We start from the raw sequence: 18,393 nt of genomic DNA, 5'->3' as shown, positions 1-18,393 counted from the left end.
CTCAGTGGAAACTGTCTTGTGATCTTGGAAGAAAGATTTCAAAGAAAAAGGTGAGACAGATTAACTGTGTAGGTGACGTGAAAACTGAAGGAAGTTATTTATAATTGAAAGGAATCAGAAGAAACACGTAGAAAGACAACCGAGTTGAGGATCAGAGCACAAATGCTGATGATGAAACTCAAATTCATAAAATTGTAGAATGGGTTTACATTTTGTGCCATTTCTTGTTTTGCTTCCCTGAGCTATAATCTGAAAAGTCAACAGAATGAAGAGAGATCAGTGCAAGCGTTGGTGGGTGTTTTCTTGTTGTAAAGTTTTAAATCCAGTAATTGAAGTTGTGATAGCTATTGAGGAAGTCGTCTTAGTTGTTTAGAAGCATTATGTGAAAAAATTGTGAGATCTGGTGATGCTCAGTTGAGTGTTAGGCTGCAGTTGGGCTATCACTGCGGTGGAATTGCAACATAATTCTCATCTATCAAAAGCAATGATCAGATAGCTTCCTGTGATATAATATCCCAGCCAATAAGAAGCCTTATCAACATTTGTGATACTGTTATGTGGCATGTAATTGCAATTAGTGTAAAGCTCATTATTTTAAAGTTTATATTCAAAGCATTTTCTAATGTTACAATCTGTCAATATCACTCTGGTGTCATTAGAAAGTGAGCATAGTTTCATCTTTTTCTTGCATCTGAAAAGAGATGAGTGGAGCTTTGTTTAATCTGTTTACTGAGACTCTGCAGTTGGCATATTTTGATAGTGTAAAGTATCAGTAATACTTGGCTGTTACTAGCTGTGCAACATATTTGATCAACAGTGCAGTAGAATGAGCATTATGGGCAGGTAGCACAGTTAGAAATCCAGTACTTTTGTTTCTTCTTGATTTACCTTCAATCTCACATACTTCAGCCCACATACTTTATTTCACAGTGACTTCAGGCGATGTTACGCAGTGATGGTGTACCTGAATGTGGTTGGAAGTAGAAGGATGAGTTTTGGAAAATTCTTACTGTAAATCTGCAACAGCTTATTTATATGTCCTGCACTGCTTGAGTCATTCTAAATAAGAGTCTTTTTATAAAACAATATTTTTCTGCACTTTGAATGTTAGTTGGGATTCTTCAGTATTTGCAACTTAGTAAATTCATTCAGTTTGAACTTTCAGAATAAGTGATGGTGTAAGAGTTTACTAAAACATCAATCTTATAATGTCTTTCTTCTCCGTACAGATATATGCCGAGTATGTCGTTCAGAAGGAACCCCAGACAAGCCACTTTACCACCCTTGTGTGTGCACTGGCAGTATCAAATTTATCCATCAAGAGTGGTAAGTTTTGTTGTGTAATAGGTTTTAACTGTTTTGCAAAATACTGTTTGATAGATTGGTGTAAAAAACATTACAACGAGAAACAACTTTCTGCCCATATTGTCTGTCTTGAATACAGTCATATAAATCATTATCTCAGTTATATTGTGCTACCTAACTTTTTGAAATATGAGTGTAGTTAATTAAAACCTAGCCATTTGCAGTGGAGATGGGAAGCTAAAACATGAATATTGGACGGTTCCAAAGTGATTCAAAGTATTTTGTGTTTATCTAATGACTGAAGCACTTGAATAATTGACATTAAATGGAAGAACTTAATTTAAAACTAAATATCGGAAATGTAAAACAAAAAAGAACTAGACATGTATAGCAACTGTATCAGTATCTGAGAAGAAAGATTAATCCTTTGTATCTTCTAGTTAAATATTTGACTTGTTGCTGGTCTGGAATTTTCTTCCCCTCTTCTTCCCCCCCCCGCCAAAAATCCTCTTTCTGAACCTAGGAGAAGTAAAACGATAATACTTTATAGGAAAGCCATTCAACACAACCTGTGCTGCTGAAAAGGTACCAGCTAGAAAATTCCACTGTTTGTTAATATGTGTCACAATCTCTAACATTGTAGCACTTGCTTAATACCACTTTAAAGCATCCATCTGGAGTATGTACTCAAGTTTGTAGGGAAGAGTAAACCTATAAATTTCTAGTCTGAGTGGGAATACTACAAACTGAAACAAGCTGAGAACTGAGATGGGGGCAAGCAGTGACAAAGAGATAATGGGGCCCAATTTTCTGAGGAGTGGCAATCTCGAGCAGATTGTCAATCTGGCCCTTCTTTTACGAGCGAAGACAATTTTGTGTTTCTGAGAGGAGACTTTACTCAGGGCCACCTCATGCAGAGCTGTATTTCCATTTTGACAATTCATTCTTTGTACAGAGGACAGTGAATTCTGACCCTTTTCAAGACAATCAGCTGCGTATTCTGAAATTTAAAGGCGCTGGCAGTCACTTTGACAGCTACTGTCAAGCCGTAAGTGTATGAGGTACATATAGGAGCAGGGGAGAATGATATAGAATACCAGTAAGTAGGGTGCTAGCTGAGTATTGCATGCTACGCAAGTAGGGTGCCAGCCAGTTGGCTAAGGGACGAGATGCTAAGTGGGTAGGATGCTATGAGAAGAAGATTGTGTACAAGATGACAAGTCAAGTGATGCAGTGTTTTTGGTGTGGGGGAAGGGGTTGCTTACATTCTTCTCTTCCCTTACTGTTTCAGTTTCTTCATCCTTTGGGACCAAAATTTCTCCTAATCCTCAGGTTTTGAGCTATCTCTAGCATTCTTAAAAGCCACTTCCTTTGATGTAATGCAGTCTTGAACTTATTTCACAAACCATGGTTGATTCACGTTTCTCTGGGGTATTTGAGCTTGGGAGAAATGTTATTAGTTGCAGACATTGTAAAATTTATTCAAACACTAGCCATTACCTGTCAACTGGCAAATCTTTGCCAACTTTGTGAATCATTGATAGCCAACTTGTCCTTCATACCTGATATAATTTTCTTTGCTCAGGTTTAAGACCCTAGTTTCAAAATGAACAATGCCACATTTGTGTAAAATTCTCCCATAATATGATTACTATTTCCCAAGGTTCCTTTGCAGCAATGCTATTAGTCCTTTCTCAACACTAAATCCAAAATTGTCCAATCCATAGATGGTTCCAGAAACCCATCTTATGCACACTCTAGGAATTTGTACTGTACCGCAATTGTGCAAAATTGGTTAACCCTGTGTGTGTGTGTGTGTGTGTGTGTGTGTGTGTGTGTGTGTGTGTGTGTGTGTGTGTGTGTGTGTGTGTGTGTGTGTAAAGACTCAATTCATTATTTATTTCTTTTTTACCCAAGTTACGTACTGAAGTGAGTTGTGTCAAACATTAGCACTGCAGTTTAGTGTTCTGTTAACAACTCCCACCAACACTGGCTTCCCCTTGCTGTTTCCTAGCTCCACCCAAACTGATCCTATATCTTGAGCCTTCTAAGATCCTGTCTTACTAATGTGGGATTGTCTCCTCTAAGTAGGAATGCCTGTTTTTCTTTTACATTTCCTGTTCTGACCTTGCAGTGTCTTCCTTACTAACATTTGAAGGTTGTGCCAAAATTGGGAGAGCCATCCCACAGACCAGTCAAGCAGCAGCCTAACATAATCATACTTATGGAATCTCACCTCACATAAAATATCCCAAATGTTATCATCACCATCCTTGGATATGTGCAGTACCACTGACTGGGTAGGCCCACCAGAGGTTGTGGTACTTCAGGAGGGAGTTGTCCTGGGAATTTACAACATTTTAATTCTGAACCCCCTGAATTCTTAAGCATCAGATCAAACTTGGACAAGGAAACCTCTGGCTGATGACCACTCACTGCCCATCTCAGCTGATAATGAGTACTCTTCCATGTTGAACACAAACTGGAAGATGCATTGAGGATAACAAGGACACATATTGCTCTCTGGAGTGGAGCAACTTCATATGTCCATTGTCAAGAATGTGTTGGTGGCACCACTGCTGACCAAGCTAGCCAGATTCTAAAAGACATAGCTGCTCAATGGGATACGTACAAGGTTGTGAGGGACTAACAAGAGGACAAAACCGACTTTACAAGTCTTTGCCAATCTGCCTATTGTTGACAGTTCTGTTAAGAGTCACCATTGACAATCCTGATGGAGATGAAGACCATTTATCAATCGGATACCCTTTATCATGTTATGTGGCACTAACAACCGACTAAATGAATTAGATTTTGATCAGATCTAGCAACACCAAAAACTGGGCACCCATGAGGGGTTGGGGTGATTAACAGAGTAGTATTCAACCACAATCTCTAACCTCATTACCTGGTATACCCCCCACCTTACTGTTACCATCACACTAGGGGACCACACCTGGCTTAATGAAACAGGTAGGAGGACATGCCGGCTTCAGCACCAGGCATACCTTTTCAAAAAAAAAAATCTGGTGACAGTGCAATGCCGGATTGTTTACATGACGAACAGTAGTAGCAACATGCAATTGATAGAGCTGTGATCCCTTAACCAGCAGATCACATCTAAGATAATTAAGCAGCTCACAGGAGGTGGCAACTGAACAAATAAACCCATTCGCAATGATGGGAGAGTCAGCATATCAGCACAAAAGACAAGGTGGAAATATTTGCATTAATATTCAGCCAGAAGTGCCAAGTGGATGACCTATCATGGCTTCCTTCTGAGGGCAACAGCATCACAGATACCAGCCTTTAGCAGATTTGTTTCACTCCTTATGATAACTAAAGCACTGAATACTGCAAAGGCAAAGGTGTTGATAAGATTCTGGCAGTAGCACTGAAGATTGGGCTCCGGGCTTGGCTCTGCTCCTGGACAATGTAAAAAATTGTCCAGGTACACCCATCCTTGAACATCATTAAAGTAATGGAAGGGTTTTTTGACAGTGTAATCAAATAGCACTCACTTAGTAATATACTCACTGGCACTCCTTTTGGGTTATGCTACAGTCTGCTTAACTCCTAACTTCATTTCAAGGTTGCAGACTACCCAAAGCTAGTGTGAGTGTGAACTGTGATGAAGGTGGAGAGGTGCTTTGACGTGATTTGGGCAAGTTAAGTGAGTGAGCAAATACATGAAACATAATGTGGACAAATGCGAGGTTATCCACATTTGGTTGCAAAAGGAAAGGCAGATTATTTTTGAATGGTGATAGATTGGAAAAGATTGGGGGGAGGGAGGTGCAAGCAGACCTGGGTGTCCTTGTACACCAGTCATTAAATATAAACATGCAGGTGCATCAGGTGGTGAAGAGCGCAAATGATATGTTGCCTTCATAGCAAGAGGATTTGAGGACTGGAGTTGGGTTGTCTTAATGAAATTGTTTAGAGCCTTGATGAGACTACACCAGGATTATTGTGGGCAATTTGGTCTCTTTTTAAAGGAAGGATGTATGAGTTATGGAGCGAGTGCCGTGAAGGTTTACCAGACTGATTTGTGACTGTGTCACCATTCCTTCACTATCACTGGGTCAAATGCTGAACTCCTTTTCCAAAAGCACTGGGTGTGCCTACCTTATGTGGACAGCAGGGGTTCAAGAAAATAGCTCACCATCACTTTTGAGGGCAATTAGGGATGGGCAAAAATTGTTGGCCTGTACAGCTATGCCCGTATCCCATGAACAAATTTTTTAAAAACAAATTGATATCAAGAGACCAAATCAGTCTCAAATAAATCAATGGTGGCTTTGTAGATCGGGTTATTTGGATATAGTAATGATATGCAGCTGTTTATAGAAGTTGCAACTGCTGGATATGAAACTAAATTATACTCTGTTAAATATCTGCTTGAATATGGTAGTTAGTGCATACTATATTGGCATACTGTGAGGAATCATTGAACAAAAATTAAAACAAACTTTATTAAAAAGTGTATGTGGGAATAATACTGCTTGTGTTTTATTATGCTATGAGAGAACCTATCTTGTTTTTTTTTTGTAAAAAGAAAAGTACATGTCATGTTTGACAGTACTGTACTAATATTTTTCAATTTTTTCCAGTTTAGTTCAGTGGCTCAAACACAGCAGAAAAGAATACTGTGAACTATGCAAACACAGATTTGCTTTCACACCAAGTAAGTACAGTAACTAATATCTCAGTTTTATGTGCTTTTGGAGATCCTTTCTGTTCTGCTGATTGTCTATCACTAATTATCTTAAACCACACATTATGTGCAGCTAGTTTGTTGAGCAAGGAAGTTGCTCGGAGCCATTGATGCCCAGTTATTGTCAGTCAATTGATTTGCTTTAGTGTCCTTCCATGTAGTAAAATGATGTGATCAAGAATTTGACAAAGTAGATCATCAACTCTTGCACTGTTCGATAGTGTTTGTTCAAGGCATGGTTTGAAATAGAGCATTCAGATTTCCTTAGGTAGGTGGAATAAAGTGCTTGCATATTAAACAGCTAGGTTTGCAAATTTTCACACTTCTTCCAGTACTTCGTGACCAAATCAAAGTTAACTTGGAGCGCTAGTTGGTGCTGTCCCTAGTTCCAGCAATGGAAACTGATAACCGTAACAACTGTACTTTGCTTTAGATGGCATAAACAGGATGAATATAGACATCATAGATTATCAATGGTTCTCAAACATGGAAAAGGTTATATATTCTTGATCATGTCTTTTAAACTTGTTCAAATTGTGTAAATATTACAGTTTAGAACTGCAGTCTTCACGGGTTTGTACTTGTTTCAAATTGGCATCAGGAAGTTGTGTACATGTTGTCTTCTGGCAAAACTAAGATAGACTAGTTGTTACTGGAATTGCCCAGAATAAAATTAGAAGCTAATGACTGGTCTTAATTCTCTTGATGAATATAGCAATGCTTTGTCAATATATGTTTGTGCATCAAATGCAGAAATGGGGTAGAATGTCCCAACAGGATTTAAATTTCGAGCTTTGGAAGCCATAACACTTTTTTGAGTATATACATTTTATGGTTTGAATGAAAAGACTGAATGTGTGACTAAATTTTTTAGGAAGAAAAACTATCAAACTTCGCTGAGGAAGGGTCACCAGACCCAAAACGTTAACTCTGATTTTTCTTCACGAATGCTGCCAGACCTGCTGAGCTTTTCCAGCAACTTCTGTTTTTGTTCCCGACTTGCAGCATCTGCAGTTCATTCAATTTTCAACAAACTTCACTGCTTTTTTCATACTTTCTCTATCAAATACAAAGGAATTATCAAGATGGCATGTCATATCAAGGGCAACTAGGGATGGGGAATAGATGCTGGCCAGCCAGCGACACCCATGCCCCACGAGCGAGTGAAAAAGGGTTCACGTGCAGCTCTACAGCAAATGGAATTGCCATCTATTGCAGTGGAGAATAGAACATAAAATTAGGAAAGCTTTGCTACATTGGTGAGACGACATCTGGAGTTTTGTATACAGTTTGATCTCCTTATTTACAAAAGGACATGCTTGCGTTAGAATGCATTCAGGCCTGGTTCACTTGACAGATCCTTGGTTGAGGGCATTTTGTTTTAAGACAGTTGGAAATTTCCAATGGAATTTAGAAGAATGAGAAGAAATTTTATTGGAACGATTAAGATCATGAGAGGACTTGACAGAGTGGGTGTTCCTAAGTGGAAGAGACGAGGATTGGGGAACACAAATTAAAATTAAGAGGTCTCCCATGAGGAAAACTTGTTTTTTGCGTGTGGAACTCATTCCCAGAGAGCAGTAGAAGCAGAGTCATTGAACATTATTCACAGAAACTGATTTTTGACTACAAGTCGGAGTATCAAGAATTGGCAGGAAAATGGTTTTGAGGCCACAGTCAGATCAGATTGATCTTATTGAAGGACAGAGCAGGCTCAAGGAGCCAAGTTGCCTACTTTTGTTTTTCATTCGTGTATTTATACATTAAGTAACTCAAGTTGCATTCCTTACCTACCCCTGAAACTTCCTTTTTTTTCTGAATTTGTCATTTTTAAATTAATGCTAGATTTCATGGTAAGAACCATGTACTTGGTTCCTTCAAGCATTTTATTAATTGTAACTCATAGAGACAAACCTTTAAAAACTATTTGTAATTTTCTTTTTCTGGATTGTTTATGTTAAACTGCAAAATTGTTCATGAAAATAAATTATTTAGGAGGGAAGCCCATCAAACTTCAGTGTTTTTTTCATATTTTCTATATCAAATACAGAGTAATGTAATGGCATGACATGTCAGTGCAACAACATGCTGTTCAATAAAGGGATGGAGCTGGTTTCATTTTGGAGCCTTCAGATGTTGTGAATCTTGGTTTTTTTTTGTTATTGGGGATAAACATGGAGGAGTTTGGACATTTCAGTGCAGGAGAGTTGGGGAAGTTTGTGTATAACAATTGTACTTTGCACTGTGGATGTGACTGAGCTAAAAATGATCGACAAATGAGGAAGTAGGTGAATCTTCTGCTCCCTTGATACATGTTCTGGAGAAATTCAAAGTAGAGAAGTGAATTTTCTGGTCAGAATGGAGAAACGTTATTATGTCAGTGGTGCATTGACCTTCTGACTTTGTCTCAGTAAATTGTGGAACGTGCATGTACCCATTAACTTCTGGCCCACCCAGACTTGCTGCGGGTTCCATCAGCTTGGGCTTATTGTACTTTGGCTGACTTCCGTGATTGAAACTTTAGCAGGCAGTCTGGACTGAATAGTACAGAGGATATAGTGAGCATGCTGGAATGTCCTGATTGTCCTCCTGAGAGCCATCAATCGAGAACAAATCTTGTGACGGGCTGAATGAAATAATGCACCAGTACATCTCTGGAGTTGTGCTTGATTGGATAGTCAGAATTAATATTTAGTATATTTTATTGTCTGTTCTTCCTCCCTGACTCTTCCTTTCATTTCCTGTAGTAAAATGTATATTTCATGAGTTGGCGTGCGAGAATAGCTTACCAGGAAGTTGCATGCATTTGAGCCTGATGTTGATTTTCTTTTCAAGAGGCAGAAAAACTAATTCAGTATAAATGGAGTTAACGTGGGTGGTTTGCTAATGTAATAAATCTCCGGAATAGCTCGTGCTCTGTGAGAGTCAAATATATTTGCTAGATTATATTGCCATGGTAAGAAACATGCTATTACTCCTATTCCAGTCATTTTTGAATGACTAACCTAGATCAGTAATGATTCTTGGGACAGGATTATTGGGAATCCTTATTGGCAAGTACATAGTCATAAAACGTATCATTTTAATGCCAACAATGCATAAAGAACGAGGCAGTGTGTGGGACTTTGGGGTTTTTACCAGTCGTGCAGTCTAGACTGACATGGTGTGAGGCCTGATTGCAGGACTGGGTAAATCTCTGGAAAGGGAGAGTTGTATTAGCCCTAGGAGTTGAGCGGGGGCCCTTCCCTCTTGCATGCCAAGCTCCTGACACTGTGTCCAGCTGGACCCACTTGTGACTGAGAGGCATCATCGATTTAATCAGAGGCCACATGGTTTAGTGCTGAATGAGCTATATTTAGTTAATAGTGAGGAATCATTCCTTTATTTTGGAGGGATTTTGCTGTAGTGAGTTATTTTTAGGAACTTCAGTGATGTAAAGTCTTTTGTTTCTGTAGTGAGGCATTTGTTGGATTTTAGTGCTGTGGCAGGCTTCATTGGGGATAGGTTTGTTCATGTGGCATAATATGAATGTTTTAGATGGATTCGTATTGGTGATGAGACTTGGAATTTAGTGATGCAGTCAGGAGTTGTAGGGGAGATTGTTATTGAGGTTTTTTTTATGGAGTTGGGGTTTTACTGATGGAATTAAATTGCTTCAGGGCTTATTATTTTGTCAAGATGGGTGTTCTATTAAGGGGAATTTTTGGCTAGGTTGTTTCATTGGCAGCCATAGGATGAAGGGGCAGAGTATCCCTGGAGGGCCAGGGAATGGCACATCTGGAGAACAAGATCACATCTATGTCTTTGATCTGGACCCTTGATTGTACTTCTACATTAACACCAAGTGATAGTGGCTATGGGAGTAAACAAATTCAAAATCTGCAGTGGAGTCCTGGTCAGGCAGTTTGTTTTCCTTCAAGTTAGCACATTCCACCAGTTGCTGCAGCCAACTCAGCTCCAGACGTTTAGGCTTTTGTCTTTCCTCGGGATATCAGTCGATGAGGCGAAGGGCTGGGTACAGATGTTATGGGAATCTGGGCTTTCTAAAACCATGTCTAGGCTACACTTGGAAACTGGAATGAGAGGACCTGGTATGAATGACAACCCACATTCTCCAGCAAGTGTATGTAAAATGGTCCTGACTGACCATGAGCTACGCAACTTTTGTGTCAACAGAGATAACAAGGTGTAGAGCTGGATGAACACAGCAAGCCAAGCAGCATCAGAGGAGCTGGAAAACTGACGTTTCGGGTCTAGACCCTTCTTCAGTGTCAACATCACTGTTTCATAAGAAGAGGTAACACAGTGTGGAACTGGAGGAACACAGCAGGCTAGGCAGCATCGGAGAAGCAGGTAAGTTGACATTTCAGCTCAGGACTCTTCAGAAAATCTGAAGAAGGGTCCGACCCGAAACATCAACCTTCCTGCTCCTCTGCGGCCTGTCCTGCTGTGTTCCTCCAGCTCTACACGGAGTTATCTCTGACTCCAGCATCTGTAGTTTTTCCAGTCACTGTTTTATAAGAAACCAGGTTAGTTGTCGTAGGCAATATTTGTGATACTAATTGAGCTGACTGCATGGAAAAGGTGCTGAGACCACCACAAGCATGGTATAGGCTTGTAGCTCAAAACTGGCTGTAAGTCAATTGAGTCACCAGTAGTGACCTTGAAGCATCTCATCTCCCCATGGACGATAACTGAGGTGCAGTTAACACTTTGCGCACCTCTGCACCACATCTATGTATCACCAGCTCAGCCGAAGAGCATCTGTATCCTTCACAGGGTGATGTTCTGAGAAACATTCTGAAAAATAAGAGGTTTTGGTGAAGCCACTTCTGGAATAATGCCTTTTAATTTTGGTCTCAAAAGATTTGTAAGGATGTTGCCAGGATGGGAGGGTTTGAGCTATGGGGAAAGGCTGAATAGGCTGGGGCTTTTTACCCTGGAGTGTCGGAGGCTGAGGGGTGACCATGTAGGGGTTTATTAAATCGTGAGGGGCGTGAATAGGGTGAATAGCCAAGGTCTTTTTCCCCAGGGTAGGGGAATCCAAAACTCGAGGACATAGGTTTAAGGTTTGAGGGGAAAGATTTAAAAGGGACCTGATGAGTGGTGTGTGTATGTGGAATGATAGAACGAGCTGATAGAGGAAGTGGTGCAGGTATGTACAATTAGAACATTTAAAGGGCATCTGGATAGATATGAATAGGAAGGGTTTAGAGGGAAATGGGCCAAATGCTGGCAAATGTGACTAGATTAGTTTAGGATATCTGGTCGGAATGGGCAAGTTGGACCGAAGGTCTGTTTCCATGCCGTATAATTCTGTGACTCGGAGTGTAAGTTGTGTCTCCTGGGTGACTTCATTGCAGATACTGGAGTAGTCCAGAGTGTTTGGCGGTCAGCATGCCTTGGTCATCAAGGAGGTGGGCAAAATCAATAATAATAAACCCTTCCTCCGAGAAGATTAGCAATAAAATGCTTGCCTAGCTAGCAATGCTCACATCCTATGAAAGGAATAATTGTTATAAAAATGGCTTGGTTGACTGCTACCTTGGTGATGGGTGCTCCCAAGGTGATGCTAAATTGATGAATTTCAGGATATTGTTTTAGTCCCACTTTATTAGTTTAAGGTGTCATTAACAGATATCAAAATTTTTTTCAAGGCCTCTTGAGATTTCCTCACAGATTGCCCTTTGTTTCTCAGGACCTTTCTTTTTGTTTTTAGCAGATTCTTTTTAAATTTCACTAATGACTTAGTGCAGTTACAAGTATAATTACCTTTTTTAATTTATGCAGAATACTTTGAGTTTCTGTCTTTAGATAGATAAATTAGGAAAGCAACTACGTATAAACTTTTACCTTGGAATTTGCTGAAACCCTCATTTGTGTTCTGATTTGATGTATTTGACATATCTTGTGCTGCTTAATCCTGAGGTTGTATAATGTTCCTGTGAAACATCTTGAAACACTTAATTATCTTAAAAGATGCTAAATCAATTTAACTTGCTGTATTGGGCTTCATTTACTCAGATATAAATGCCACTTTGTTGTCCAACTGTTCCCCTATCTGCAAACTTATTTTGCTAATGCTAAAACTCGATCCCGGTTGTGTGTTTACCAGAAGGCTTTGGCTTAAATTTCTGGAGCACGTCGCGCCAACTTCCATCCCAATCCCCATTCCCAAATTGGGAGGTAGCTCTCCTCACCTTCTGCCACCTTCCCTTTTAACTAGCTGATCTTGATGTGAGTGATCAAAAGAGGAACAGCCTATTATCCTTTGAATAAAGGATATGAATATAAAATAAGAAAGCTGCTTATGTTGGTGCAAAGTTTTGTCCCTGTGCAACTTCGTATTGAAAATGCACCAATAAAAGATCGGGGATTTCTTTTCAATATAGATCACAATAGTTCCAACAATCATTAAGATTGATGACACTAGCTGAACCTAGAGAATGTGTGTTCTGCTGGCACAGAATGCCACTGATCCCTGTGCTGATTTTGACCTTTTGCACAGCAGTTGTAACTGTTCCCATTCTCAATTCCGCATTTGGGAGTCAGGGTTAAGAGATGGATCTAGTGCTACATTGGAGAGGTGATAGATTGGGAGTTGTCCTAAGAGTACTGCATTCAAAGGAGGTGAAGTCTCCTCCTAGTGTCTGTAGTCCAACGCAGAATGAGCAACATGTATATCTAATGATCTTAAAACTTCTTGGAGCCAGCTCCAGGATCTACAAAAGGGTTGTCAGAATCACAGGAAGTTATTTTAGTGGTGGATAACCTGTTTCAGATCTTAATTTCGCTTGTGTTTACCATTGCAGGGTAACTGAAAACATCATAAGATCTGCTTCTCTTTCATCCATTGGGGTCAATTTTCTTCCCAAATAGTTGCTCAGTGGGACAAATTTTAATTGACAGTCAGACCCAACCACAGAATTCCAGTCAAATGTCAGCCCCAGGTGGTTCAGCATTTCAAAATGTTGAAAAGAACGGTTAATGTAATCTGATCAGATTGTTTAATATAAAACTGATAGGGCAGAATTACCAAGCCTGGTGTAAGTGTGCAGCCAAGTTTAAATGTCGCCATAAAAGTTGAAAATTTGTGGGTAACCCTGTTATCAAATAGCTGTTTACCCTGATCCTTTTCAAATAAAGGATCTTGGAAGAAGGGGAAATCCAAATCAAGGACAGAAAATGATGTAAGGAGGATGGTAAACGTCTGGAAGTGGAAGTTAGTTTAATGACTCGGGTGCAGTGAATAATCGGTTTTGAAGTTAACGAGTATGTTTCCAAATTCTAGTGAACTAGCTGCATATTTCTGGTGTTTTGTGTTCCCCTTTCAAATGAGGAATTGAAGATTTTTTTTGAAAGGGAAGGACATGTTCAGACCATAATCACATCAAGAAATCTTCTCTTAACCTTCTAAACTGAACAGCCTCAGCTCCTCTAACATATCCAGGTAACTGAAGCACTTTGTCCTTGGAACTATTCTTGTGAATCTGTTCTTGCACCCTGTCTCGTGCTTCACATCCTTCCTAAAGTATTGGTGTCCAACACTGGCCTCAACTGGCATAATCTCCAATCTACAATTTTTTGTTACTTTTGTACTCTGGCAGGTGAAACTGAACACTGATTTTCTGGCCCAGAGATAGTGATACCACTGCTGCACCATAGGACCTTTGTGTCCAAGGCCATGTAAACTGTTAACATGACAGCAGTGCTTTGCTGTACTGGAGATAACAAGATGTTGTTTGAAGTGCGGTAGGGCATTTGTGAAAACGCAGCACAAAGGGAAGAAATAATTAATGCAGAAACACCGTAAAAGCAAAATTCATGAATTGCACTGTCACAAGCATGGACTAAAGGAGAGGCTTGTCGTGTGATACGTATTGCGTGAATCTCAAGGTGAAAAATGGTCCTAAAGGGGAGGTCGCTTTATTCTGAACATGAACCTGCAAGAAAATTACAGGCTTTAGTTGACTGATGCTGTTAAGACCTTAGCAGTTGACAAACTTGATATCCCTACATTTGTCCATTCAGTTTCTGCGTCTTGGAGGGATGTCAAAAAAAACTACGTTATAACTACTCCATACTCCGGATTACCACTTAATAATGTTATGGGGAAACTGCCAGTTTTTCTTTTTTACTAAAGTTTTGAACTTTTCTTCATATTGTCAAAAAATGAAATGGATAATAGTGCAAAGTGACTTGAACCATCAGTTTGTAAATGTGGATCATAAATGTGGTATTGACACTTCTTTTCAATAACATGCAATAATTGCTTGAAAACAGTTTGGCCGACAGGACTGTGGATAGTTTTGCTACCAGGATTTTGATAAATGCTGTATGAAACTGTGACTGTGTTCAAGGAAGCTCTTGAAAAATATCTAATGTGCAGTTGGATTTTTCTCCCCCAAAATTTGGATTGCGTCTGAAGGAGTAATTCCTAGTTGTAAAATCGGGGTGAATTTTTCCTGATTGTTCAGTGATTAATTGTCTAATGGCAATGTTGATTAAAAACCAACAGAATAGTAGATTTTATATGGTGATTTTTGGTGCCACTGGACACTTCAAAGTGCTTTGCAGACAATGAAATACTCTTGAAGTGGAATCATTGTCGAAATGTAGAAAACGTGGCAACCAATTAGCACTTTGGCAAACGTCCCCAAAAAGCAAACTGATAATCAGTTAACCTGTTTTCAATATTGACTAAGGGATAAATATTAACCAGGACACTGGGAGCAATGCCAGTTCTCTTCCAAATTGTGCCGTGCGATTTTTGTAAATTCACCCAGAAAGGAAGATAGGGCTTTCTAATTAACAACAAATTGAGTGAATGATCCACAGCTATTTATAAACATTATAACACAACCTTTGGGCATATTGACATGAATAATCCTGTGTTAATTTTACTAAAATTCAATGTTGTACTGCTGTGCAGTATGGTAATTCTGAAGACCATAAGAAATAAGCACAGGAGTAGGCTGTTTGGCTCCTTGAGCCTACTCTGCCAATCAATAGGATTATGGCTGATCTGCCATTTATTCCTCTACTGATCAAGAATCTATCCATCTGTGCCTTAAATATACGTAAGATCTCTGCGCCCAACAACTTTCAAGGAGTTCCAAAGAAACTCGACCATCTGAGAGAAGAAATTCCTGCTTTGATGAGCACCTCTCATTCTTCTAAATTGCAATGAATGGAGTCCCAATCTGTTCAACCTTTGCACACAAGGCATATCATCAATCATTTTAAAGAACCCTCTCTGAATTGCCTCCAATGAACTATCTTTCTTTAAATAAGAAGACCAAAACTGTTCACGGTTCTACAGATAATATCTCACCAGAGCTTTGCACAGTTGCAGTGAGATTTCCTTACTATTGTAGTCCAAACCCCTTGAAATAAGGGCCAATATTTCATTAGCCTTCCTGCTTACCTGCTTCACCCATCTGCTAGCTTTGTGTTTTGTACACGATCCCCACAGTCCCTTTGTGTTGCAGCCTTATGCAGTTTTTTTGATATTTACATTACACTCTCTTCTTTTGTCCTCCCTTCCAAATGAACAACATCACATTTTCCCACATTATACTCTTTATGCCAGCATTTTACCCGCTTGCTTATCAATATCTCTCTTACAATCGAAAATACTTCAATATTTTCTATTCAGTTCCTTCATCTCAAGGCAAGATCTGAGAATGTGGTTTTTAAGGAGCTTTATGTGAAACTTGTCCATCTGATCAGTTGCTAAGGCCTGGGCGATCCACCCAGCTATTGATTTTTAGATTCATTGTAGTCATACCCATTAATGCGGCAGCACTACATAATTTATAACTGCTTTGCCATTCATATTTCAATCAGGTAGTGCTTCTTGCTTTATCAAATCTGAGCTGAATAATCAGGTCTTCCATTTTGACCTCATTACTATTTTGAGTGGAAGCAAGTTCCAGCAAATATATTTTACTTTTTACTAATCCCTGGATTCTTATTTCATCCTTGTGTTGGGTTTGTCTATAATGAAAATTGAATTTGCTTTTTGCCAACCAGAGCTAGAGTTTTGACGGTAATTAGGCTAGTAAAATACAACAAAATATTGCTGCATATGTTAGCTATGAGGAGTATTGAATTTTAACTGTAGAAAGTTAATGAATCTTTATTATCTGACAGCCACCTCTTCAGTTTTATTTTTGAAAGTCTGTGAATTGACCAATTTAACACATTCAGATACTTCTGCCATTATTGCATTTGTACCATATTGGTCAGAAAACAAATTGGTTTTTCAGGTAAATAATTTTTTGAATAGAATTTCAACACAAAATGCCCCATTTAACATCAGCTTCTTCCATTTTATACAGAGCTGTTGTTTTTAAAATTTGCTTAAATGTCTTGTGGAATAAATATATCAAACAATGGATAGAGTATATCAAGCCAACCTAGGTTTCAAAGGTGAAGAGGCTTGGCTGCTAATTGCCAGTGAGCGATCTCGAGAACCTAGCAAATTACATTGTAGTTTTAGTTCCATTTTAAATTAAAATGCTGATGTATGTATAAAAGTGGCCATCTTAATTTGCCAGAACATTGTGTAACAAAGAAGTTCATTTCAATTAACATTCAACTGTACCGAACTTCCAAATTACTATTTCTGACGTGGATTGATGCAACCCTTATGCTACCTCAATCTGACACTAGTGTTTTTTTTTTGGCTCATGTTCATTGTACCAAGATTTCATGTAAATATTGTACTTCCGCAGGAATACAGAACAAAACTTGCATTAGCTCTAAATTTCAACCTGTTTGCTGTGCGAACGTTGACTTCCTGAATAAAAGTACTTTTGGTCAGTGGAATATCCTTGAAGGCAAAAGGATAAATCGTCAAACGTTCCCAAGTCTGTTGCTCTGATGTTCAGCTCCATGTGGTCATGTCATTAATCACACACTGATATTTCTGAAGTCTTGCAGGTGCAGCTTCTTCAGGAAATTAAAATCTTGAGATTTTTCCTCAATCACTCTTTCCAAAAACAATTGTTTTCGGAAATGGGAGAAATCAGCTGGCGTCTTGTTCTTAAAAGACTTCCCTCCATCTGAACCAGATAAAAGAAAAACTTTCTCCAAGCTAGTCACTGTTCAAGAATGACCTCAGCAAGGGTCAGTAATGTGATTTGGAGGAAGCTTTGTTTAAAAATAATCTTTTAAAACATAATCTTAAAGAAACAACTCAATATCAGCAATTTGAAATAAATTATTTTTACACAAACCATCAAAGCCCAATTCTTTCATGCTATATCGAGGAATTTGATTGTCATAGCATTTAAAGATCTCCAGAAGTTGCACCTTATTATTGAATTAATTTGGTTTTTAAATAGTGTGGTAACACGTGGCTGAACGACTTATCTGGCCATGGACGACTTATTTTTGTGTAATGTCAACTATGATGAATTGCAGGAATTTTTTTCAAGTATGTTTCATATTCATATCGTGTTTCTTATATCTTTGTCCTACTTGTCCACTCAATGGCCAATTTGAAAAAAAATGAAGATCGAGTAGTAAGCTTTACTTTATGGTTTGCTGTCTGAGAATTCTTGAATGTGATGGCTGCTTGCCCTGCTTTGTTATTCCCTTTACTAGAAATTTGTAGATCCCTTGACTTGGCATCAGATTTCTTTAACATTGTGAAAAGTGAAATTCACATAAGAATTTGCTGTATTCTTGTCGGTCAGTTTCTTCGAGGTCACTTGCAAGTGCTCACTTTGTGCCAAAATCATTATAAGCAAATCCGTAAGATTTTTTGACTCCTCCTATCCAGGATGTCAGCTTTAGCCAGAATGCTTCATTTCATTGAAGCAAGACTGGGTATGCATGTTGTGCGCACAAAAGAAAGGACAGTACATTTACCATTTGAGTTTGATTTCAGTTTTTGTAAAATTATTCAGCAAGGGTAGAATCATACAAATTATGGCACAGCCCATTCACCCAATTATGTGATGTCTTGCTTGGTGCTGTCTAATCTAATTCTATTACTATGCTTTTTCTCAGCTTTAAATATACTACTTAGTGTCAGGGATTATAATTGTGTTTTATAACTACAATAAGTCGCTGCTTCACATTTGTTCTATTTTAACATTGTGAGCCAGTTAATGTAGTAGTGTCAATGTATGTATCGAAAGCTGCTAGCTTCACTTTGAGTTTGATTGCCACAGACACAAATGATGCAGCAGGTTAAACTTCATAAATTATTCGAGTTTAAAAGAAAGTTGCAGCATATGAAACTCCATTTTCTGGAAATGGATTTTCAAGCTATCACTTTCCTGAATATTTTACCATGTGCACTTCATAGCTAAACATGTTTAAAAGATGTTAGGCATTCTAAATAATTGTCTTTTAAA

General features: G+C 38.8%; 1 protein-coding gene across 1 annotated transcript in view; it reads left to right on the top strand.

The window, feature by feature from the left end:
- marchf6 (membrane-associated ring finger (C3HC4) 6) overlaps window positions 1–18,393 on the top strand; it is a 93,474-nt gene that overhangs the window by 32,149 nt on the left and 42,932 nt on the right. The window contains exons 2-3 of the mRNA XM_048608953.1: window positions 1,230–1,326; window positions 5,919–5,992. Of these exons, the coding sequence (XP_048464910.1) occupies window positions 1,230–1,326; window positions 5,919–5,992 (171 nt within the window). The remainder of the gene's footprint in view (window positions 1–1,229; window positions 1,327–5,918; window positions 5,993–18,393) is intronic.

Source organism: Rhincodon typus, chromosome 2 (assembly GCF_021869965.1).
Source record: "Rhincodon typus isolate 14 chromosome 2, sRhiTyp1.1, whole genome shotgun sequence".
Classification (NCBI taxonomy): Eukaryota; Metazoa; Chordata; class Chondrichthyes; order Orectolobiformes; family Rhincodontidae; genus Rhincodon; species Rhincodon typus.
Note: the sequence above shows the minus strand (reverse complement) of the source record. Positions and strands in the feature narration are given on the sequence as shown.